A 25,680-nucleotide genomic window follows, 5' to 3' on the forward strand; every position below is an offset into this window, starting at 1 on the left:
AAAGCTGAACAAAACAACCTTAAGCAATAGTTATCTTGACTGCTAGACAATTGCTTTCAGAGCTAAAACTAAATCAGCTCAGGCAGGGCCAAGACAAACCCAAGTCCAAATTAAATTAAGTATTTAAACATTATCATGTCTGCAGAGCATTCTTTTTAGCTAAATATTTACTTCTTTTTTTAACTGTTTTAAGGACACGGAAGTAATTGGAATCTTGACTGCTTTCATTCCACATGATAAGGCCTAAATACATGCTGACTGGACTTCCCTTTATGTACAACTGACATGTAGAATGAACTATTCTATACTTGTCCTGATTTTACATGGAGTGGTGGCTTACCTTCAATATAACGTAGGATTTTTTCTAGCTTACAAAAGCAACTTTTAGTAAATTACCCTTTTCCTCCTAGTATTTTCTGAAGTGAGGATGGGAGTTCTGCTATTAACATGGAGAGTTGAGCACTTTATCTGTGGCTTTGTGCCATGGAATTTGGGTTTCTTGAAAACATCAACATTTCTTTCATTCTCCACATCCTGTCATTTAAATTCAACAAGAGAAGATCAGCAGTTTTATTGCCTAGACTCTTATTTTCATTTGCAGAACAGAAGTAAGTTCATATTGGGTAGGTCTTCCCTTGGCGTGTTTAAAATAGGTTTCTAAGTTTTGGGTAATAACACCAAAGAAGTTGCTTTGTCAGTGGAGTCCCGTTAAGGTCATTACTGAAATAGCTCTGGAAATCTATCTCTGTTCCAGTCAGACGATTATCTATTCCACATATTATAAAAGCTTTTCTTTTATCTTACAAACAAGCAGCCCCCCAGTTTCTTCCCCTTTACACGATGCGATGTTGAGGCTATTAAACGGTGTGATTGAGCCAGCTTTTGGAGCATCTCTTCTTCGAGCCCTACCAACTGCTCGGCCACCTGTGTGTGCTCTGAAGTTCAAAGGAACCCAAGAAAGCACCAGTCTGAACTGGGGGCTTTAGAGGTGGGGACGGAGATCATCTTGAATCATGTAGGCACCTGAGCTCTTTCTTAGACCCTTCATTAGAATTTTCGAAGTTGTGTCATTCTACTGCAAAAGTATTCAAAATTTAGTCACCTATTTATGTGTTAAGTATTGTAGAGAAAGTATCAACAGATATGGTCCTCCTCTTGCTCCTCAAGTGAGAATGAGAGTCCACACAATTCAAAAGCTGACTGTTATGCAGCCCTTTTTAAATGATGTGCCATTAAGGAAGAAGTAATACTTTACAGTTGTCTAGGAGCCAAACCTCCATTAGGTGAGACCACCAATGAAATAGTCCTCCTGTTTCTTTTTAAGTCAATAGCAAAATTTCCATTGACTTCAGTTGAAAGATAACTGGGCCCAAAAGGCTAATTATTAGAAGTGGGTTAATGTGTTAGAGGCACCCCTTAAAGAAAATTTATTCTAGAGTATCTGGGTCTGATATAGAAATCTGATTACCAAATTAATTAATATTTTTTATAATTTTTGAATTATATTTACAGAATGAACAACTGATGATTATCTCAAATAAATTAAAAAAATAAGGAAATGTAGAGCAAATAGGGAGCTATTTGGGCAATCAAAAGCAAATTTCTGCTTTAGTATGAGGCAATCACACTATAGACTCCATTGACTGTGACTAGGGCCAGGATTCAGTTGCCTGGCTGTGGGCAACTAGTGCATCTGTTTGAGATGCTCTTTGGGACTTCTTATTTGGGAACATCTATGTGTATGGAGTTCATGGTTTTAAGGTGCAGAGTTAAGCAGGTATTTTTTTGTTTGTTCATAGAGTCGCCAATCTCAAAAAAGCTGTTTTAAATTACTGTGTCTCTGAAGGATCTAATACATTATAGACTTTGCTGCTCTCTCAGATCTAGAAACAGAAAATTTCTTACTTATTAATCCCCTTGACTTAATCATTTCAGCTAATGAATAAGCAAGGAAGTAAACTAAGTAGAGCAATATTGGCTTGCCATAGTGGAAGCCTGCTAATGCATTTAATATTTCCCAAACAGAGAAGAAGAAAATTAAACAGTAGAGCGGTATATTTGCAAGATTCTGAAAGTGCTAAAAATGAATACATGACAAAAGTTGTCTGACACTGTACTTTAAATTTTTTGCTTTTTTTGTAGAGTGGCATTTATATTGTCATCTCCTATTCCCTTTTTGTTTTCAGCACCTGCAAAGATTTAAGATGGAAATTTTATCTTTTGTCTCTCAACTCTTGTCATTCTAGATGTCTCTTGTTGTGTGAATCCATCTTTGCTCTCCTTACAAATAAAATGCAAATCATATCCTTGCCAGAGCTAAACACTTATCTAAGTGAAATCAGAATAAATACTTGAAGGTTAAAACTGAGACTCGCTTTCTATTTGGGAAAATCACAGAATGCTACATTACTTTTTGGCTCTAAAAATGTATATACAAATGTCAGAATTTCAGCTCAAAGAAGTATCCTTTTTCTGAATTAGGCTTTTTAGATGCTTTTTGTAGCGGTCGTTTCAGGTCACAGGAGATGACGAGAGTAATTGAACAGCAGATACTCAGGATTTTTATTTTTATTTTATGGTAACATGTTGGAATTTGTAGGAGTCGTGATTTAAGATGAAGGGTCAAAACCGGTGGAGAATGCCAACAGAGGCAGGGCGAGCTCTGCAAGGCGTATGGAAAGTTTGCCGGTGATGCCCGTTGTCACAGCAGAGTTGACAAGAGGACGGTGGCTGCGATGCCTCGCTGCTGCTGAAGAGCACGCACCAGGAGGAGCGGGAGAGCTATTCATAGCGTTGGCAGCGATGGCACCACGAGCAATAAACAGGAGTGTTCCACTTCAGTCAAGAATTCAAAAGCTTTTTCATGAACTTAATTAAGAAACTTTTCTGACAGCGCGGACATACTAATTGTCTGTTGCGTCCTCGAAGAAGGAAATCAAAGGAGCTCTGCTGAAATTCAGGATTTGCAAGCAATCAACTTTTCTACCTGCCAACATCTGAAAGCTAAAAATAGGAAGTAGAGTGAAGAAGGGATTTTAGAATTGTTTCTACGGAATTTCCCCTGACTGAAGACTTTGGGATTTAGCTAAGGGACATTAGTAGAGGCAAATGAAGATACAACACTCAGAAACATTTTGCTGCAATTAATGGATTTTTTTGTTGTTGTTTGAAAGTAAGATAAGGCTTAGTTTATTAAGTTCTAGTATGATTCACATTACCTAGAGTTTTCGACAGGAGGGGTGGCGAGTAGTTAGAATAGTGAGAACCTTCTTTCTTAAGGAGAGACAGCTGACATTTTTTTTTTCATGACAAGAAACGATTTTCTATGAATTAGAAGTTTTCAGTAGTACAAATGATCAAGGGAAAAGCATACACCTGAATGGCCAAGAGAATGAATTCTTTTTTTTTTTCTTAAGAAATTGATTGCCATTTTTCATTATGATTAATATTAAATACTCATGTAGGACTCTCCATCTGTAAATCCTGATTGTCATAAAAATGCAAGTTAATTTTTGTACTGTTGAAAAATTTCAAACATGCTTACTAAGAACTGCAGGAAAGATTTTAAGTAATTCTTTGTAGACCCTACAGAGAAGAAAATAGGGCGATATTTTTAGTATTTTTCAGAGATGAAAAGACTAATGTAATACTTTGAAACTCTCATTTGCTTACATTCCACAGTATCCTGTCAAGTTTAGTATGGAGTATCCTCCAGGGAAGGTGATATTTTAACTGGCTAATCTACCTGAGTAACACGGGAAGGATACAGCTTCGGTTGCCTTTACTCATCTGTCGTTATGCCTTACAAACACAGATACAAACTGTTTAGAATGATAAGCTATGAAGTACGGAGAGTTGGTAAGGGATACCAAAGAAATGAGGAAAAAATCCAGATCTTCAGGCAGTAAGAGGCTGTTCAGGAAATTTATTTTACATAGAAGATACCCTAAGGAAGATATTGGCCCATGTTCAGATGGACATACTAGCGCTGCTAATATGTACAAGAAGTGAGAGCATTAGCTAAGTATTTCTGTTTGTACACGGAAAAAAATGGAGAAGTGTATTTGCAGCCTATGAGGACAAGAAGTAATTTCCCCCTTGGATAGTAACCAAAGAAAACTTGAACAACACCTGCTTTGGATAAATATTTAAAAATATGTAGGCCTTAGTTACTTGTGCACAAGAAGACTAAAAGACTTGGCTGCAGAAGTCTCTGGTTGACTGATGCTCTTTTTTTCTTTGTTAAGTTTGGGAAATTAGGAAAACTCTGTAAATTTATGAGACTCCTGACATGGAGCCGGTATTCAAAAGGGGCACTCAGATGACCAAAGAGGCTGTTGGGCCATTAAGCCTGATGTTCATCCTTGGCATTTGTAATACGGCATTTGAAAAATGGGTGAAAGGAGGACACCGTTCTTAGGACGTTATGTTTTTAAAGCTTGCTGAAAGGTCGCAAAAGGTTCAGTTAAGAGCTACAATAATGTTTCAGATGCTGGAGAAACTACTTTGCAGTGGAGGGTTTACAGATCTCAATCTGTTTAGTTTATCACACAGGGGATCAAGAGGTGACTTGATTATAAGATGTAAACACTTTCATACACACACAGTATCTACCACTAAAAGCTTTTTAATCTGGTGGTGAAAGGCAGAATAAGCACTGAGGGATGGGAGTTGAAGTGACTGACTGTCCTTGGAAGCAGGGCATGCATTTTTAATGGTGAGGGTGATTCACCTAGGAGGTGCTGATCTTCTCTCAGTATTCTCCGAAGAAGACTTGCTTCTTACCTTAAAGTTAATGCATTATACAGCTTCAGATCCCGTCAACACAATGTTACACACTTCCTGAACTCCAGGACTTAGATAATTTGTTTTTTCTTTTCTGTTTCCTGTCTTTTTTTTTCTGTTCCCCCCAAAGGAGGGATAGAAGGGGCCATTTTCAAACCTGTTTACTAGAGCTAGAACTGAAGTTTTTGGTGTCAACATGCTGCAAGGATGTTAATGGGCTCATATTGTACATCTTCCCAAGTCAGGAGTGGGTTTCCTACAGGAACTAATTGACATGTTTTATTGTGTAGTAAAGACAACTTACCTAGATTTACTGCTTTAATATATTTCATTGTACGTGCTGATAATATTTCCAATATAATGGCTGCAACCAATCCCTTGTTTATGACTCATCAGTTCTACATACTACCAATCATAACTCCCTGGTAATCAACTCAGTACCGATACAAAGTGTGTAAAGCCATGCTTCCACACTCCTCCAGGCTAAAATACTAATCTTTCCAGTCTGCAAACAGTGTAATGATTTGGGTGAAGAATCTATATGAAACACCAAATTATCCTGAGGTGACTTGACCTAACAAAATGACATAAAATAGGATACCTAGTGGATTTCGGTTCAAACTTCTTATCTAGGGACACTGTCATTTGAGTTCCTAACACTCTGCTTCCTTCCAATCTTCCTCACATATATTTTGGTCTTCTAAGGACCTGTGACATAAATAAATTACAGTAGCAATGGCAGTGAGCACAGGCAGATAATCTAGTAAAAAAAAAAAAAAAATCTCCTACATCTCAGTCCTCGTCACAGAAGAAAAAAAATCCTGTCTGTCCTTCCGTGTACCATATCCTAAGTCAAGTCCTCATAAAGTGTTAGAGACAGCATTTCACACTAGTGCAGTCCTAGCAGGATGTTTTCTCTCTCCTGTTTTTTGAATATACACATAATACTGGACATACCAGGATAATCTTTTGATAATCTTGGTGATTTATTGAGAGGAAGAAAAGGTGAGAGTTGCTGTTACCCAAAGGTACCTACTCCTTGTCTGTTTTCAGGTAGGAAAAGTATTACCTTCCATCAAGCAAGCCAGATTTGTTGTGCGCCATCATTCAACATGACAAATTTGTCTGGCAAATTGTACCTAACTTCCTACTTTTTGGGAAGCTGGCAGGTATGAGGCCACATCAGTGACATGGTTGGGTGATGTCAGTGTTCTGGGCCCAGCTCACCTCTTGGCTGTTCTGGCTTTAGACCAAGGCGTGGTGCAATGCACAGATGGTTTGGTAGGTGATTTTCTTTGAAACATAGAAAAAGTCTCAGTATTTGTACTGTTGGCCAGCTCCAGGAATTTTCCTGAAGCCTCCAGATTTTCACTTCTACTTCAGAAATGCTCTGGTGGCTGTTTGGATTATAGCTGACGGAAAGAAATTTTTAGTTGTTCCACTTGGATGGGAAGAGCTGATAAGAAATCGTCATCTTCTGTTTTGAAGGATCTCACTCTAGGTACCCATACAGCTTCACTCTTCGTCATTCTGTTCAGCTTTTAGAGAATATTGTACAATGTGCTGGATAAAAATGTCACTTAAGCACTCTTAACACTCAGCTTTGGATTTTACATCCTGTACCCCAAGTAAAGGGAGGGAGTGCCTTTTAAAAAACATAGCACAGAACAAGACTACAAAATAGTGGTCTTGTTCTACGACTGTTCTGCGTGGTTGTGAAAAATCTGTGGATTTGGCAGAAGGACAAGTCGGTGATCATCAAAACCACAAGAACTCTGCTTAGATGAGCAGAGGCTGCTGGCTCAAGCAGTAAGAAATCCTGATGTAAAAGAATGATATGCTTCCTTTACATCTAGCTCCATCTGGAAATCCATTTTTAGGTTAAGAAAATACTGAGCTATGACAGGAGCTAAATCCTTACAGCTTTTGGCTCTCTAAAGGGCTAGCCGAGGGGAATGAAATACCTTTTTCTGCTAGATAATAGGTAGGAGACTAATGCTATGGTTAAATCCAAGTATTCTGGAACAAATACTGACTTGCTCACTTGAAAAATTATCAGCGCTTTTCCTATGGGCACAGCTACGCCGGAGTGGCAGGTTTGTACGTGGAGCCTTCTGTGGCATTGGACCACATTTTCTGGAGATCTGACCTTCTGGGACGTGATGGCTCGACAACCAGCCCGTGGACTCCTGTGGCAGTCAAAAATGATCAGGGAGCCTGAAGCTCCGTGGGTGCATGTTGCTTAACGGGCCGTTGTGAGAACCACTGTAGAATAGTAGAAAAATACTAACCAAGGAAAACCTTTGGAGAAACGTCTCTCTGACAGATTTATGGGTATTTCAGAGTAGCAGGCAGAGTCATAAAACAGGTTGGTAGATTTTGTGTAGTGTTTCCCAAAGGACACTCGCTCCTGTTATTTAAGGTATTATTGGTTTAAAACGAGCCCTAGGGGTTTTCTGTCAGGACTTAAATGGGAAATGGGTTGGCAGAAGCCTTCCTTCTCTTAAAAATCATACCTATGACTAGTACGGCTCCTCAGGAGGGAACCCCGGTGGGTTTGCTGGATGTGATTGGTGTCCTGCTGTGTTGTCCGTATGACAATTTTCCAGTATGCATTATTACAGGACTAAAATCCGTATTTTGATATATTAGCAGTACTGAAATGTGTGGACTAAATGTCTTTATGGGAATGTCTTTTTGGAAGAGTTTGGGCATAAATAGTAAGCTTGGGAATTAATCAAACTGTTGATAGAAAATAGGAAGGAAAGGAGAAGAGAACCTGAAATTGGATGTCATGGTTTTCTGTAGGCCTTGCTGTGGAGGTTTAGATCAAAGGAAAAATAGTTTATACTGATTTTGGGCTTACACGTTCTACTCAACCACTTCATCAGATAAGAGAGATTTGCAGAAAAATTCTTTGTTAACACTGATTTAATTCTTAGCTTGTACAGTCTCAGTGAGCATCACGAAGCAAGGATGCTCACCACAAATGAGGCTCCATTTTTCTACTGAGAATAATTTCAAGCTCAAGACAATTTTCTTAGAACAGTTATGAACAGTGAGATTTTGGGGAAAAAATAGGTAATAAAAATGTAGAGAGCATGCTATGGGTTTTCTTTCACAAAGAGTATTCTTGAGAACATTTAACTTCAGTAGAGAGTACATTAAAAGAAGGAATTAACATAAATCACAAATATAAAAAGCCTTGGAATTTTTAATTTTACCACGTGCCGTGCTTAAAACATAAAATAAAAGCAGTTAATGTTCTCCTTTTCTAATTTTCTAATTCACTAAAATGCCATATGCTTTTCATTTGTGTTTACTTTGGCATCCAGAAGAATGAAGAGAATTAAATAATGCTGGAGACAAGCTTAATCATTATCTTGTGTTCAAGCACTTTGATGGTATAGTTAAAATAGATGTGTGAGCCTTTTTTGTTCCTTGTAATATGGAAATTATAAAGGAAGGTGAACAGGATGATAAATTAGAGATGCTCTCAGCGAGGCTGTTAAATTATTTTTAGTTAGAAGACATACTGTACACACTGAGCCTCAGCTGAATATAATTAATTTGAAACGTTATCACTGTTGTGCTTGCAGTCCTATTGTAATTTTTTTTCAGTTCTGCATCTTGCTGGCTCCTATCATACCCCTCACTGTGAGATCTTTTCCTGTTTTGCACGTGTCCTGTTTGTTACCACCATATGGTAGCTAGAATTTCAGTAGCTTTGCTCTGTTTACAGACCACTGTGCTTTGTCATATTTTTGCTGCTCACCCTGTATTGCCATCTGATACCTATCATCTGTTTAACACATTGGATGCCAAAAATACTCCGATTTTTTTTTTTTTTTTCAAATGCATGTGTGAGAAAGACTGTTTCAGAAAGCTGTTTTAATAAACATTGCTCCAAAGTAATTTCCTGTTATGTTGAACCGGTACCCACACCTCTCAACTTTCCAAACTTTTTAACAGGTGCCAGCTGACTGAAGGGATATACTGCAGCACTGGGGATTTTTTTTTTTTTTTTTTTGCTTGTGTGCATTGCACTGTTAGTAGCAGACCGTAATGTGTTTAAGCATCTTTTCCCACTGCGTGATTGTAGCAAAAACAATATTCTCAGAGTATAGCAGGGTCTATTCTTACCCTGGTTGCCAGTTGCGACTTTATTAGGGTTGCACTAAGAAACTGTTTTTGAAACTGCTTTGACAGATAAAATACATCGTGATTTGCAAGTGTTGGCATTAGTGATGGCTGATGCCATTTTAATCCAGCATTTCAATCTCTCGTGATACTGACACCAAAAAAATTACTTCACCAACTGTCACGACGTAATTAAATTTTGGGGGCAGGGGAACAGATAGTATGAAAAATGATTGTATCACTGAATTAGAGATAGAGGAGCCTGCAGCAGCATTTGGGGTATTAGACATGATGAATTTTTCATTCAGTGGTATTTTAAGATGCAAAAATCTTGACTTGCCAGGTGTTCATAAGCTTAAATTTTAAAAGAGGTGCCCGTAAGCCTCTGTTTCTGTGGCTTCTTGATGGGGACAAAGAACAACAGCAATTGACAGTCGTGTTCCCATAGCGAAGCCATATAATTCTGTGGTCATTTTCTGCCTGCTTCCCTGGGGATTGCTGTGCGTGGGGTTTTCCAAACAGACTTAACAGCTTAAAAATGCAAGTCCATAACAGGACCAACTGCCTGTGAATGGTGGCTGATCTCCTGAGACTTGGGGTGGTCCCATCTGATGGGCAGTTGTTCTGCTCTCCACTGATTTGGATTGTCTCTGTTGTGGGTAGCTTGGTTGATCAGGGCAAATTCTGCCTGGGTTATGTGATTCATCCAGCTGAATTTAGCGATGCTACTAATTAATATTGTTCAGTTGGATAAATGGGCTTCTCCTTTATTTCTCTCTCTTTCATGCGCACTGCTTCATTAATGTGTCTAGTGGTTAGTAGTTCTGTATTCAGAATGAGAGCACTAAAACCCGGTACCTCTGTTTGTGATTTTGTGTGGGTGAAAATTTGTGCCTTACTTTTAAAACTCTCCTCAAAATTTTCATTCATCTTTTTTTCCACCTCTCCAATCCTTAAATTAAGCTTTTCTACTGTAACTCCCCCCCCCCCCCCCCCCCCGCCCCTTTCAGGCTTTTTGCACTTTGTTTTATGTGACTTTCAGTTATTCTCCATGTTACGGCTGGTTGGTGACGATGTGATGATTGTCCTTAGAAGAAAAAACATGCCCACAGTAGCATAGTATATGATTCAATAAGTTAATTCAGTAAATTGAAGAGAACACCATTTAATTCTCTTTCGCTTCACTCTGAAAACAGATTAGGTTTTGTTTGTTCACAAAAACACAATTTTGGTGAAGTTTAGCTTAAATAAATGATACTTGTATTCCATAATAAAATGAAGCTGATGTTTTTGAAGGGAAAATAAATCAAGTTAGTCTTTACTCATTGATTTAATGTATTTTAAGGGACATTTGCTGGCAGAGCCACTTCACAAAATAGTATTTACTGGAGAACTTTCCTGTGGGGCTCAGAGACTACTGCTCCAAGGATCATTTTGTGCTTCTTTCAGTGAGGTAGTGGCATTAAAGCATTGCTACACCATCACGAGCTGACACAGGTCAGCTCATTCGGGGGACACATTTTGTGTGTCTTTTATACAACATGTGGAAGAGAGTGGGTGCCGGGTTAGATTCAGTAATAGTTAAGTAAATGAGGGAAATGAAGACATCACTTAGTCAGTTGACAGGGAAAAACATGATCCAGTTCCTGAAATATTCCACTTTTTACAGCCTATTATAAAACTAGAGATGGGAACTTCCTAGCAAAGCAACAATAAAGAAAAAAACGCTAAAACCCACCCAAGATTAGGTAGCACAAATTTTATACCTATTTTTAAACTAGTTATGTTCTGTTGGTACTTCCAGTTATTCTTTCCCCACTTTTTTACAGTTGTTGGTTCAGTGGGACTCAGCATCAGCGACAAAAAATTGACAGAGTTATTTGGTACTCGTTCTCTGCATTAGAGGTCATTGCCTCCTCACTTGCTAATCAGTGCTCTTGCTTCTCGAGCGTGTTGAAGCACACTTATTTTACAAATGGTGTTGTTTAATGTTGCTCTGAGAAAATCCAGAGCTGTTGATGGCTGGGGAAGACAGTAATTAGTCCCTCTGCATCTTGATGAAACTTTCTTTAAGGAACTTACCAGCAGTCTTTTTTAAAAGGTTTTGTAAAAGGAGCTTGTGCCTAACAAGCCTAAAAGGTCTTATTTTTTTAATAAGCAACTGTGTATGAGAATTACTTGCGTCTGCAAATGCAGTAATGTAAAAGGACATGCCCTGTAGTCTCGCAAATGGTACTAACATGGCTGGGTGTTTCTGGGATCTTTGCTTTCTGCCATATACCTGTACTAAAACAATTCACCTGTTATGCTATATAAAGAAAACACAAAGAATGAAAACATTTCACTGAAAGAAAGAAGGCAAATTAACCTTAGCTAATTGCCTTTAATATTTTTATCATTCTTCTCTTGGTGTCAGAGTAAGCTCTGATTGCATAATTTTAAGTAAGCCTTGCATAAAACTTATTTAATTTTTTTTTCTATGTCTCATTTATTGGATGAATAGATGTTTGTCTCTAAAATAGATGGGAAAAGAAGAGAGGACTCTTGATCTCACTTCCCAGTTTAGCAAGGGCAAAATTGTAAGGGGGTTGCGAATTGCAGAGGCGCTGGAAGACAGTCTCCTTGTTGCGGTTTGATAATGCGGGAAGGCAGCAGGTAGGAGAAAACTTCTCAGGTCTTTTTACAGTGGAAACTGTTGATCTGACAAATTTTAGAGAACTGAAATTCACTTTTGAAACAAGCTCTCTGGCAAATCTTGTTATTTTGATTTTCATTAAGAAAAGCCTTTTTTCCAAGAGGCACATATCGCAGTTAAAGTCACATACAAACGATATTAAGTTTGCACCATGAAAAATGCTAGGACTATATTTCTTAAAATGCTTCGTTTTGACAGTGCGGTTGCAAGAGCAGCTCAAGCTAGCACTTCTGCTGCAGTAAATGGTTTTATCACCCTGTTCCTCAGCTTCTGATTCTGCTGCTTCTTTTTTTTTCTAATCCAGCATGAATGCAACTGTGTGGGCTCAGATTTTTTTTCCTTAGTTCATGTCCTAACCCCATCCAGTTTCCTGGACTGGTTCACTGTGTGGTTGCATGGGTATCACTGTCCCTTGGTCATTATGGCTGGTGTTCCTGCAACAGGTATTATGTGAATGCTGCAAGTAAGACAATATATTCATTTATTTCTGCAATTTTGATGCATGAGTAGTTACAGCAATCTTTAAAAAGCTGAATGTGTTTATAGCTCCCGTGTTTATTAGGTAGATAATGCTTGGCTTGAATGCTTGTTTTAACGATTCAGTAAGAGAGGGACTGTAACATAGTGATATTTCCATAATTTTTAAGTGGTTGCATTTGGTAAAATCCAGGCTGCTAACAGCATTATGCATACGAACTCATGAAACTTTTTGAACTCTGTCACTTGGAGCTGGTGACAGCTCTTCAGAGGAAACCAGCTGCTCTCCTGCTTCACCGTCGGTGTTAGGAGAGATGAGTGGTGAAGAAATTAAACGAGAAAGTGCAGCAGGGCTGGGATGGTTACGTGGTGGAGTTGTCCACAGAGGTAGGAGGTGTATAAAAATGCCCATACTGGTTAAGACCAAAGGACAAGGCATGGACACGTTGTGCGGTGTTCTCACCGCTCTTCTGCTGGCTCTGGCCAAACTGTCCGTGTGGAGCGTTGGGAAGAGGAATCCTGACGAGGGGTCCTGGAGACGTCGGGGTCTCCAACATCCCATCCTACTGTTTGAGTGGTCAGCTGGCTCTGTGGAGGTCTTCAAGGTGCTCTGCTTGGTGTCCCCTGCAATTGACTGTTTTTACAGTTGATGCTTTTTCTCTTACCCCCCTCTACCTCTCTCTCTTCTTTTCTTTTCTTTTTTTTTTTTAAATTCTTTGACTCCCATGATTGTTTTCCAGTTTCATGGTGGTGTTGAAAGCATTTAGATCCATCCCCCTTCTGTAGGCCACGTTAGGGCTGGAGAACCAACAGAGGCCAATTGGGGCTGCTCAGGGAAGTGTGGAAGTATAAGGCAAGGGGGTAGACATGTGTCCTCTCTGCATGATACCACTTCACGTACCTTTGTATTCTAGCAAATTGACTGTATTAGGTCACAGGAGTCTGCTCGCCTGGGAAGCTGGCAGGAGTGGGATGAGAGAGGAGTCTAACCCGTGGGACTGACGATGAGTAAGTGAAGTTCAAACAATAGCTGGAAGGGCAGATGCTATAGTTAAAATAGGACGGTAAAAGAAGTAGAAGGGTTGAACATTTAGCAAGGACGGCGTGGTTTCTGCAGTGCGGTACCGAGTCAGTTGCTGCCCTAAGGCACAGAGGCAGTCTGCATGTTAGAAGCATGCTGGACTCTGCTCCACGAGACCAAAGGTAATGCGTGTTGTACCACAACTTGTCATTTCCTTGTTTTCAAAAAAGACAGTTTTATTGAATTTGATGTTCAGATGTGAGTGAAGAAACCATTGAAGAATATGGTTGTTGCTTGCAGTTTTTAAAACAGCTGCTTCCAATGGGCCTGGGGACAAATGTTTATGAATAATATTTTGGTGTGGAACTATGTGCAAGCTGACTCACCTGATGAGACTTCATATTATATTAAGCCTTGTGTCACCGAATTTGGGCAGTGTAATTATTTGTGGTCAATGTAATTACCAATTTAACTTGGATAATACTAAAACATTGTTAGATTAGTGGAGCTATATCCTTCTCCGGTCCATGGAAGACAGGGGAGTGGGTAGCTCCTTGCCACCATTTCCCACTCACCATCCTATTTCTATTCTTTTAACTCATTAACATTTTCAAAGTCATCAATACTAACTCTTTTGCTTGTACTTGCATCACAAGCTTACCTGAGGGGCTTTATGTGAAACCTGGTCTCATGGCTGGACCTCTGTTGCTGTGACCTCTTCTGACAAGGCTCTCGTTCTCTAAGGCAGTCATCTGGAGCCTCTTCCACCCTCGTGTAATCTCCATCACCTACACTTCCCTCTCCACCTTGGGGGGATAGATCATATCTTTCATCTGGTTTTCTTCCATTCGGGATTTGTATGGCCCTTCAGTATTTCCCATGCTTGTGCTGTGACCCAGAGGTCTTCCTCCTTGTTTTTGTGAAGGCAGCTGGGGCATCATGAATAAGGCTCATGCCCTGCCTTAGAAGAATGTGTTTCCAGATCCCAGCTCATAACAGCAATTAGGTAGATGGGCTTACACCTCCTTAAAAAAGCCAAGGAAGGGGGCACAGAGGTTCCAGAAGTGCAAGGTCCTGAGATGCAGTTGGGATGGAGCGGTACTGGGTGGAAAGGTGTTGTCTCCCTCCTCTCTCAGTCTTGTTTCAATTTTTTTTGCCTGCTAAAATCCTCAAATTGCAAATAATTCTTCAGGGTTAAAAGGTAACATTTTTCACTCCAAAAAACCCACAAAACCCCTCCTAATGCGACTGAAACACTTTTTATGAAAAATAAGACTTCAACTTCTGGAACATAAGCTTCTCTGCATGCAGTTACCATAAAGCATAGGAGCTGTACTCTTACTTAAGGTAGTGGAAATAGTCACATGAGGAGAATGGAACATCTTTCTAGCAATGGTATCGGTTTTCATATTTTTATGAACTCAGAATAAAAAACAAAAGAAAAAAACAGTTGATTTAAATTATTTGCATTTTTCATAAAAGCCATGACATAAGAATGTATGTTTTTAAACAAAGAAGGGATAATAATTAATTATTTTTCTGCAGAAGGCATTGATTCCTTCAGTACTAAATATATCTCAGCATGTAAGTGCTTTTTAATACAAGACATAGACAATTTCTTTCTGAATTCCCTAGCTATGCCTTTTTTAGTACTATTATGCATTGTTTGCTTAGTTACCTCGTTTCTCTTTTATACCTCAGAAAGGGTAACGGTCATTTGGGAGGAACTGTGGGAAGCTGGAATGTAAATTCCTTATTGTAGATACTGTACATTTCTGACTCACAGTTCTTCAGTTGTGTAAGGAGGAAGTCTGCTTGTGGGCTGTGGTTATTTTTAAAAAACAAATAGAAGTATACGAAAATAAAGTTTTCCAGTAACCTACATTGGGAAACTTCCAGGAAGCTGAAAAATTACATTTTATGCAAGTTATTTAATAAGCTCGTTTATATGCTTGCAGAAAACCTGCCCTTAGTAAGATGTTAGCTTGAAAATGACTATTACTGCTGGTGAAGAGGCACCAGATAAGAGCCCCAGGAATAAAGCTGCAGTCCACGCCACTTCGGTGGTGTGCCTCTGCTCCGATGGGATGAGGAGGGAGACTTTCTAACCGAGGCGTGGGACTTCCTTGCCTCAGCCTGTGCAGGCTCGTCAGGGTGCTGCCAGGTAGTATGCGCTTGATAGGAGATTATACGAGGGAATTGGAATTAAGATAACTTGTGTAGAGGGTACAAGTATCTGTTACATGTGAACAACTTTTAATTCCACTGGTGGTGGCCAGGTCTAAATTCCCGTGTGAGGTCTATAAGTGAAACTGTCGTCTTGGCGAAGTCCAGACTTTATCGTGAGTCTCATAATGAAATTCTTTATGGTTATGCTGCTCCTGGTTCCTAGCGTCATGGGCGTATAGGAAAATACCGACATTCATTAAAAACACTTTGTCCCTCATGGATGTGGGGAAGAGTATGAGTATATTGCCTGAGGGCCGGAAACCAAAAAGTAAATGACTAGAAACATAAAATGATTACAAGAAATAAAGAAAGTAACTTCATGAGTTTCTGAATCACGTTGGGAGATTTGTATTACCATACTGCCTGGAAGCACTTGTCATGGACTATAACCCTTCTGAGTGAGGGTTTTTACGGATGTAGGAAAAAAGGCACTTTGCCACAGGGGCAGCCTGCATTGTAAGTATTAATCAAATAATAAAATAATAGGAGCAGACAGGGGAGTCTGTATTGTCTGGCCTGATAAATAAAAGTTTTAACATACCAGTAACCTAATTTTTGTCCAGATCTTTGTATCTCTCCAAACAAAGGAGAGTTTGAAGGAGGATAATGGGATGGTGTTGTTGCTAACGCTCCCACGTTAGGGGCAACAAGGGGAAAACCACAAAGATTCTTGCTTGAAAGTTTAACCCAAGCAGGAGCGTCGCAGTACTTAATGAGAAATGATAGGCAAGGTGGAAATAGGCTGTGAAAGTCTTTGAAGGTGAACATAAGCCATTTATGTTTTATGCAGTAGAAAAGGGCTCGTCGGAGGAATACAAAGAAAGAGGTAAAATAAATCAAATTATGTTTGTTGCAGGATTGTGATTAGACTATCAGCAGGACAGGCTTGCACTGGCGAGAGAAGGAATTGAGGGATGAGCTGACGATAGCTGAATGTTTAAGCTGGACGGATATGAAATTAGCTAAACTTTTTTTTTTTTTTTTAATTTACAAAATTAATCTCCGAGGCTTATACAGCATTTTGAGGTGAAGATCTAAATAGGCGTGAGTCCAGTGTAGCACAGCAGTTATTGGTCCTGAGTGGCAAGCAGAATGGAGGTGGTGGTTAAGGTTTGCTGGAGGTACAAGGAGATCTCGCTTTCAGTTTATGGAGTCTGATGTACAGGTCACCCATGATGGGAGTCGGCAATCTCTGCGAAACACTTTGTTTTGGACAGAAGGAAACAAATGTGAGGTAGAGAAACAGACCTGTGAGTTCCAAGCATGGTCAAATTTGTGTTTGCACCAATAAAAGGGGGAGGAAGAAGAGATCTTGGCACGTGGAGGAGAGAGGGCTGATGCCCAGCAGGATTCAGGTGATTGCTGGTGAGGTGAAAAATGTCATGGGCGACAGGTGAAGACCAAGTTGAGAGAATAATAGAGTTGATCCATAGTTGTGTGCTGAATGAACAGGGGAGACTGAAGAAACCTTCAGGCCAGGTAAACTCTGAGATTTTGAGGAATATTTGTTGGTTTTATTACAGGATATAGAACATGCTATAATATATGTCATATATAATAATTATTGTGCTATATTTATTAAAAAAATGTGTAGGAGGGAGAGATGAGACCTACAGGAAATGTGAATAGGGAAAGGTCAAGTGGGTGGTAAGTAAGGTCACAGAAAAGTGAGAAGTCAGACAGCAAAGGGCCAGAAGCAGTCACGTTGTGGAGGACAAAACCCAACACCCGCAAGATATGGAAGCCATTAACTCATCCATTTGCAGTCCTTTGATTAATGCTTGTATTACTCCTACACAAGCATGGCCTTTTTTGCTCTAAAGATTAGTCGATTAATTGGGTTCCTAACTGTTTCACAGCTTACACAGATCCATGTCTGTCTTGCCTTCGGTGAGCGTTTTTTATAGACAAATACTGTGCTCTTAAAATGGCAGCTCACGCTGAAAAAAAGGTACAGCAATAGCAATAATACCAGAATATTAACATAACATCCAAATTCACTCAGAAGTACAGAATTTTGCAATATGCGTACATTCAGTATTTATCTGCACTTCACAAACCAAACCAAACCAAGTATCATCTGTGCTAAAAAGCAGCACTCCCCAAACATTCAAAAATACCCTGGACTTCAAATAAGCTAACACATTAATGTTGCTACGTCAAGCACTTGGAAGCTGGAAGAGTTAGGTATGTTTATTTATTATGCAACCCTAATTTGTCCTACTTGTGCAGAGGGTATAAATTTTAATAACAGATTTATATGTGATGAGATGATGCATGAAGTAACCAGCAAATACATCTAGACTTCTTCACCGAACTCCGTGAGACTGAGGTGCTTCCAGCTTTACGGAGCTGCTGAACAGTGGTTTTCAGATCACAGCTTCAGTGTAGCTGCTTAAAGTTTGTCTACAGGTTTTTAGATCTAGCCATTGCCTTCATGGGCATATTAAATATCCAGAAGCATGAGTCTGGCTGTTTTGTCCAAGTACGTTACCATACCATCCTGTTAATTTTTGTACATCTACAGCAGAAGAAAATGTGTGGAAACAAATCTGAGTTTGCATTCTTGGGGTTTTTTTTTGTTTGTTTTTAATTTACCATAAAAAAGAATGCTAAGAACTGAACTTGGTAAAAGTCTCACTTATTTTATGAAAAAAATTGTCTGAGCTCTGTGTGATTATGTGTTTGCATGGCATGGGTGAACAGGGCAAAAAGTACTGCATTTTACTAAGCTTTTTATATACATGAGATAGCCGCTGGTGGGTATGTCACTTAGAGGTGGCACTTCTTCTACGAACATGAACTCATGACAGGGCATAATATTTTTATAATGTTAAATCAGGCGTTTAATTTGCCCAGATTGAATCATTTGAGTTGAACTGGGAGAGTGAAAATGCAATCTGTAGTGCCATCTGCTGGATTTTTAAGTAAGTAAAAAATACAGTTTCATACTACCTTTAAAAAACTTTAAAAATATAACCGGTTATAAAGGTGACGCAAATCTTTAGCATTTTTAGAAAAGCTGTGCAGGCAGAGCATAAACATGCAAGTGCACCATTTTGTCACTTTTTAATCTTCAGTGTATATTTGCAAAGATTTCCGATAGGTATACGCTATAGGAATTTAAAAGTAAAACAGCAAAAAAGCAAAACCGTAGTATGTTAATTAAAAAATTACATTCTTGGATCATAATTTTAATATCTGTTTAATGGAGATGATTGCAGAGTATAAGTATACATCTTGGGCCAGCTCAAAAGTACTCAACAACATAAATAATAACCTTTGTGTGGTTTGTTATACCACTTTCTGATCAGTCAATATTATAGATTACCTCAATGTCTACTGTCTGTCCTCCTAATGATATCAGCGAGCTGTCTGAGAAGTTTAAGGTGTGTAAGATGCTTATCACATGAGCATCTTCCAAGGCTTACAGTTTTTAATAAGGACATGAAGACATGAGAAAAGCTTTGCAGAATTGCCTATCAGTAATTTTTTTACCAGTTTACACTGTCAGTGTAAAATACTGAATATTCAAATGAAAATGTGGCACACGTATGACGCATAGCGAAAGCAGTCCGTTTGTGAAATAAATGCCTTTGAAGAAAAAGGGGAGAGGAACCCACTGTGTTTTCTTGGGGAAAAAACCCAAGAAACCTGAACGTACGTTGAGGTACGTGTAAAAGTGAACAGGTTAAGTGTTTCACTGTACACGTGACAGCTGTGTATCGGTTTTTGTCTTGCACTGCCAGTGGTGGTACCGGCCCCTCCTGTACGTGTGGTAGTCCTGAGGCTGACCTGCCTCTCCACGCAGCTCAGTCTCTTCCAGAATTTTAGCAACAGAAGGTATTTTTTCAGTCGTACGGGATCTGCCGTGCTGAGAGGTTCCCCCGTTGTCTGGCCGTTTTGCGGTCACACACGTGGAGCAGCCGGCAGCCTCCCCAGCAGAGCCCCCTTAGGCGGGTGCAGCTGCTTTGCTAAGGGTGTGCGAGGTCCGCACAGCGGAGCGTGGCAGTGACGTCTGCGGAGGAAGCTTATCAAAGGTAGCGTTGGATTTGTAGATGTTTTTTCCTATTCTTTCTCCACGAAGAGGAGAATGGTTTAAATCCTATGTGTGGAGAGGTCTTTCCTGCCTGGAAAGTAAACTTACTACATAATAAAAAGTGGAGCAGTACTGAAGTCTTGGGCCATCAGATGATGCTCTTGGGGATCGGAACAGTTCCACAGGCACAGGCGCTTCTGCGTTTCTAGCAAAGGATGACGTTTCATACACAGATGTTATAGAGAGGTGCTCTTGGAGGTACCCAAACGTTGAGACAGTATGTTAAAAAAGGTAGATCTGTTAAGCAAGACATGTGGCTGGAGTGATGCAGAACAAAAATTAAGGGACTTCTAGTTCAGCAACATTAAACGTAAATATGTAAATATTAAAAATATTAACAATACAATAATAAATATTTAAAATATATAAGTATGTAAACCTCTGAGAACTTTCATGTTTTCTTACGTCTATACCTGGAGGGATATGTTTCTAAATAGTTCAAATCTTGTATGTAATAGTTCTTACTTATTTTCTTATGCAACAGTTGCTGATAGATTTGTGGATTAAAGGATCAAATCTTTAGGAACAGAGAAATAAATACATTGTCTTTCGTGTGGGATCAAAGATTTGCAGTTTCAACTCAAAGGACATTTAAACTGAGTAACAAGAGTGGTCATTAACTTTTATGTACTGTCTGCTAAAGTCACCGCCACAAAAAGCCCTCAGAACAAACAAATAAACCAACAAAAAAACGCTTTTACAAAATAACATTATTGGAAGATATTTCTTCTACTTAAGAGTTTTTTTCTGTCGTAAAATATGTGTTCAAGGAAATTTGTTGAAGATACCAATTTCAAACATCAATACTAATTTGTAATAAGAACGTTTGGTAGGTTTTTCCTGGTCAACATTTTAAAACTAAATACTGAATTTTACTGTATTTGTTACTGTATTGTTACAGAACACATCTGAAAGGTGATTTTAACAGTTATTTATTAATAGGTACTACAAAATCTGAATGAATTCGATCTCAGACTTGTGTCCTGATGTGCACGGACACTGTAAGAAGAGTACAGTGTATTTGGTGTACGTGTATTTTACCACAGTGCACTTGAAGTGCATTGCTCCCTCTGGCCATCTTCTGCCTCCTGTATTTCTCACTTTTGAAAGAAAATTTCAATGAAACTTCTTCAGTCTGCCTTATATATGCCCAGTGTTAAGGCCTGGAATAGTTTCCTCTATTTTTTTATCTAATATTTTATTTTTTTTCCCCTTCATTGTTGGAGGTTGTTTGGGTGAGGAAGCCTCCCCTTTTTAGCTATGCCATTGACCTCAGTAGCAGAACTAGATGAATTTTGGGGTGCATGTTGAAAAATGGTGTGGATATATGCATATATTCCTCTTATATAGTAGCCTGGTTGCTTTCTGTCAGAGGGGTTTGAATTGATACCTGCCTCAGGGGTCCCCCAAGCCATTATATCATATGCTGTTATTAAGTCTTTAACATAACCTTTAGGTGCTTGTCTAAATTAAGGAATATTTAATAGACTTAAATTTCCCTTGCGTCTGATGAAAATGTGCTCTATAGCTTGGAAGTTAAGGAGCAAACCTGAGAAATATCTATCTGTATTTTAGTTCGTGCTTAATACTTAATATGCTTCTGTATAAGGCAAATAATATTTCTGTATTAGGCAAATAATACTTCTGTATAAGGCAAAACTGTTGAGAGGGATTTGCTGCTGCCGTTATAGAATAGCCAGAGATACAGAGATCCTGTCATTCCTCAGAAAGGTGGGAAAGGCGGTTAAAACCTTGCAAAAGAAGTAATTGAACCAGACTTGCCATGAGCCGGGTAAGATTCTTTCTGCCCTGTGAATTCTGCAACCTTTTTCTCCAATTCTGTTCCTGCCATCGATAAAATGTTAGGATTTCTCCAGTAATGTGGAGTATGACGTGCAAGATAAGCACTTGGTTTTGAACCCCTCATGGTAAAAAGGGTCTTAGACTGCTGCAGAAAATAAGAAATCTATGAATAAGTGATACTTATTTATAAAGAAATGAAATCACCTCTCAGTTATGTTTTGCTTAGTTGCTAGTATGTTCATCTACCCCTTGGTATGCACAGAAGGGCAGAACAGCATTGTCTTAACACACTTCCTAAGCTTCATACGAGACCGAAAAAAAATGAGATGTAGACTGTCTGCTTGGAAAAGAACAGGAAGAGGGGCAGTGCTTGCTGTTTTCTTCCCTTTCCACGTTAGTGTAGAGCCAGAGCTTTTGGTCTTGCCGTAGAACTGAATTTAGTTTCCATGGTTCCATTTTTTAATAGAATATTTGATGTAATAAGAAATTTACCTACAGACCTCTCCATTATTTAATTGCATTCATTAAGCTGGTTATTATACAAATTCCTGAATGTCTTCTGTTGTTTATATGCATTATAAGTGAGCAGCTGTGTAAGATAAGCTAAATCATCTGTGTAATCCAATAATGTGGCCAAAAGTATTAAGTTTCTCCAGTATTTTGCCTAATTCTTTGACCTACTTTTCTCATCTTGCTCGATACTGCAAAGGGTTTTTAGGCAGGTTAGTAAAATATAAAAATAAAACAAAAAACCCCCTTTGCTACTCCTGCCAAGTTTTTCATTAGCATAAAGCATTAAGTATAATGCATTGTGTTTGTAGTGAGGGAGAATAGATTATTTGGCTTCTTAGCTTTTGCTATTGCTGCATCCTCACTAGAATGTGCCCGTATGAAGTTACTGTTTTTAGTCTGAGAGTTGGTTGATTTATGTAGTTATCAGCAGTGATAGTCCTGTCAAAATGAAATGTGTATTTTACCACGATTCCTGTTAGTTCAGTTGAATTATAATTTTCTAGGCTTGAACATCAAAGTAAGTATTAAAGTAAAAATCTCCACTTCACCAAGACAGTATTTCATAGAAATAACACTGATTACTTATATCTTAAAAGTCAAAAGAAGTCCACCACACACACATACGAAATCCCACAGAAACATGACATTGTCTCACTAGTAATATATTGGTTAAATGGTGTGAGTCTCAATGCTAATTAGGGGAGTAAGTAGCTCAAAGCAGGTAGTGGAGATGAAGGATGTCAACAGGACCTCTACAGACAACACACCTACTGTTATCATTCATTAAACTCCCTGTTTCTATTAATAACCTATTTAGCTGTTCCTGATTTTTTTAATGCTATCCATGGAGATGTGGATTTGAAGCAACATCTGGAAATGCAGGTGAAAAGCCTGTGGGTTCCACGTAGCGATGTGAAAAGCCGGAGTTGTTAAATGTGCCCTGCTGCACTCTCCCCCTTAGGGTGTCTGAGGTCTTGCTCAAGCTCGTGAAAACGAAGGTCAGGAGTTGCGGTGCTGTCCTGGTGCACCTACAGAAATTTTTCTTTCTTGTATGATTTGATGAATAGTAAGATAGTTGACAGCTGAACTAATGATCCTTTTAAATTAAGCTTCGGGGTGGGGTAAATTAAGCTTCATGGCAGCTGAGCTCGTTGCTGCAAAAAGGGTGATTCTGCCCTTTACTGGTCCTTTTCATTTCTGGTTTCAGGAGCTCATGTCCTACCTTCCTCCCAGGTATCCAGTGCCCTGCTCAGAGCAGAGTGATTCAGGAAGCGAAATGATGGGAAAACAATTTTTTTTTTTTTTTTTTATGGTAGGATAATTAATTTTCTGTTGGTTCAGGTTCATGGGTTACTGTCCTGGTTTCAGCTGGGATAGAGTTAATGTTCTTCTTAGTAGCTGGTACAGTGTGGTTTGGGCTTAGTGTGAGAATAAAGTTGATAACACGCTGTTGTTTTAGTTGTTGCTAAGTAGCGCTTATCCTAAGTCAAGGATTTTTCATTTTCCTGTGCTCTGCCAGCAAGCAGGTGTACAAAAACCTGAGAGGGAGCATGGCCAGGACAGCTGACCTGAACTAGCCCAAGGGCTGTGCCATACCATAGAACATCATGTCCAGTATAGAAACTGGGGGGAGCTGGCGAGAAGGGCAGATCACTGCTTGGGCATCAGCCAGTGGGTGGTGAGCAATTGCATTGTGCATCGCTTGTCTTCTCTTGTTTTGTTTTGTTCTTTCTTTTTTTTTCTTTTTTTTTTAATTTTACTTTAGTTATTAAATCATTCTTATCTCAACCCACGAGTTTTACTTTTTTTTCCTGATTCTTTCCTCCATCCCACTACTGGGGGAGGAGGGAGCGAGCGGCTGCGTGGTGCTTAGCTGCCGGCTGGGGTTAAACCACGACATTTAGCTGGCTGGGAGGGATCTGGTGGATGTGAAAATGAGTGCCTAAGGAGCAGCAGGAGCATGCAGCCAGGAGCAGGAGAGGAGCTGGGTTGCTCCTTTTGGAAGTGCCTGGACCTTGAGCTGGTTCCTCTCCGAAACTTCATCTTTGCCGAGAAAATCTCATAGAAACCAACAGGAGGACATGTTTTTTCTTCAGAGATAATATCATAATGAAAAGAAAAATTTTATCACTAAATATTTAATTATTATTATCTCTGATTTACAGAAGGGGAAGTGAAGGCTAGAGGGCTGAGTGCTCTTACCTGAGCTCATGATTAGAAGCTGGGTCTTTTGGGTAGCAAGACACTTCGCCCGTTGGTGGGTATAGTGTCAGGCTGTTTGTTATTTGGGGCAGCTGGAGGAGAGTGCTACTTCTTTGAACACCAGTCTTCGTCTTAGGAATCTATATCCCCGCTAATACTCCTATATACTCCTACAGCTAAGCTGGAAGAAATGTCTGTAATGAGGGACAGCAAACCTTAAGTAGTCCCTCATGCTTAACCAGAGAGAATACAACAGATGGTTAATATCTAGATTTGACATAGAAAATTATTCTCAGATTCTTGTAGGGCCACTGTGCTTCTAGAGCGTGTTTTGAAATCTTTAAGTTACAGGTGTTAGTAATTTGGATTTTGAAAACAGAAGTGTGACACTGTGACTGAAGGTTGATATATATATATTTTTATTACACCTGATGTATAAATAATGTTGATTAAAAAGCAATGCAAATTTGCTCAGGCAATTATATTTCTGCTTTTATTCTGTACATGGTAGATACTTCTGTTTAAAACTATGCATTTTTTGCCATCTTTTTATATTTGGATCAATTTCTGGTCAAGTGAAATGATTTGCTCATGAGCTTTGAAGTAAACCTAATAGGAATACGTATCATATGTCTGTTATTTTCTTCCTTTAGATTCTCCTATGCAGCCTTCCATGTGCAGTGTGTATTTGATATGAGGTAAATTTATTTTTGTGAACATGCCAAGAATATTAGGTAGAGTTATAAATTGAAAGAAAGAAATACGCAGTAGTGGTATTTCCTCCTATTCTTGCTATATAAACTTTTTTCTCATCTATGCAGGAGGTTGCATCAACAATTTGAAAGCTATAAAGAGCAAGTAAGAAAGATAGGGGAAGAAGCCCGCCGTTACCAGGGAGAGCACAAGGATGATGCTCCAACATGTGGAATCTGTCATAAAACAAAGTTTGCAGATGGTTGTGGCCATTTATGCTCTTATTGCCGGACCAAGTTTTGTGCTCGATGTGGAGGTCGTGTCTCTCTGCGATCAAACAATGTAAGTCTTCTGATGTGTACTCTTAAGAAAAAGCCTCCTTGACATTGTCATGCTGCAGATTGTTCACCTTAAGTTTGGCATTTCATGCTTCATTTTACTTAAGTGTTTCATTCATCACTTCGTTATGAGGCGTGTATAAAGTAGAATAATGTATTTAATGATTGTGGAGATACATAGGATTCACTGAGTTTACTTAAAAAAAAAAGAATACATAGTGTATAGTTTTACTGTGTGATGGCTTGAAGAAAACGTACTTGCTTTTCATAGAATGAAAGAGAAACCCTTTTGCTCAGGTACAACTCCACATTGATAAATTTTTATTGAACTCTTATTTCATTTCAGATTTCTTTTTTTATAGAGCTTTTCATATACATTTATAGATTTCTCTTACATAAAATCAGTCAATTATTTGGTTAGGAAAAAACCCCAACCATTTTTCTTACCACAGTGAGAGTGTTGTGTCGATTTATTTTAAAATTATTTTAAAACTATAGATTAATCTGGATTAGGTATCCGACTTTCAGGCAGGTGAGAGGAATCTTTTTCCCTCTGATCCACATGCAGTTAGCCGCTGTAGCTGTCCATAAAACTGAAGGGTATCTGAGAATTCCCTCTGTTCAGTCAGTCCCTTACAAGGAACCGACTGTTCACTTGGACATGAGTGGTAGGATCTATATTTGG

General features: G+C 39.0%; 1 protein-coding gene across 45 annotated transcripts in view; it reads left to right on the forward strand.

Annotated features, from left to right (window-relative positions):
• Positions 1-25,680, forward strand: part of RIMS1 (regulating synaptic membrane exocytosis 1) — a 338,964-nt gene that overhangs the window by 95,715 nt on the left and 217,569 nt on the right. For all 45 annotated transcript variants that reach the window (XR_011328372.1, XR_011328371.1, XM_069804663.1 and 42 more), the window contains exon 2: positions 24,786-24,999. Coding sequence is in view for 43 of the 45 variants with exons in the window: in XM_069804663.1 (XP_069660764.1) it covers positions 24,786-24,999 (214 nt within the window). In the remaining 2 variants the exon portion in view is untranslated. The remainder of the gene's footprint in view (positions 1-24,785; positions 25,000-25,680) is intronic.

This window comes from Haliaeetus albicilla, chromosome 17 (genome assembly GCF_947461875.1).
Source record: "Haliaeetus albicilla chromosome 17, bHalAlb1.1, whole genome shotgun sequence".
Taxonomy (NCBI): Eukaryota; Metazoa; Chordata; class Aves; order Accipitriformes; family Accipitridae; genus Haliaeetus; species Haliaeetus albicilla.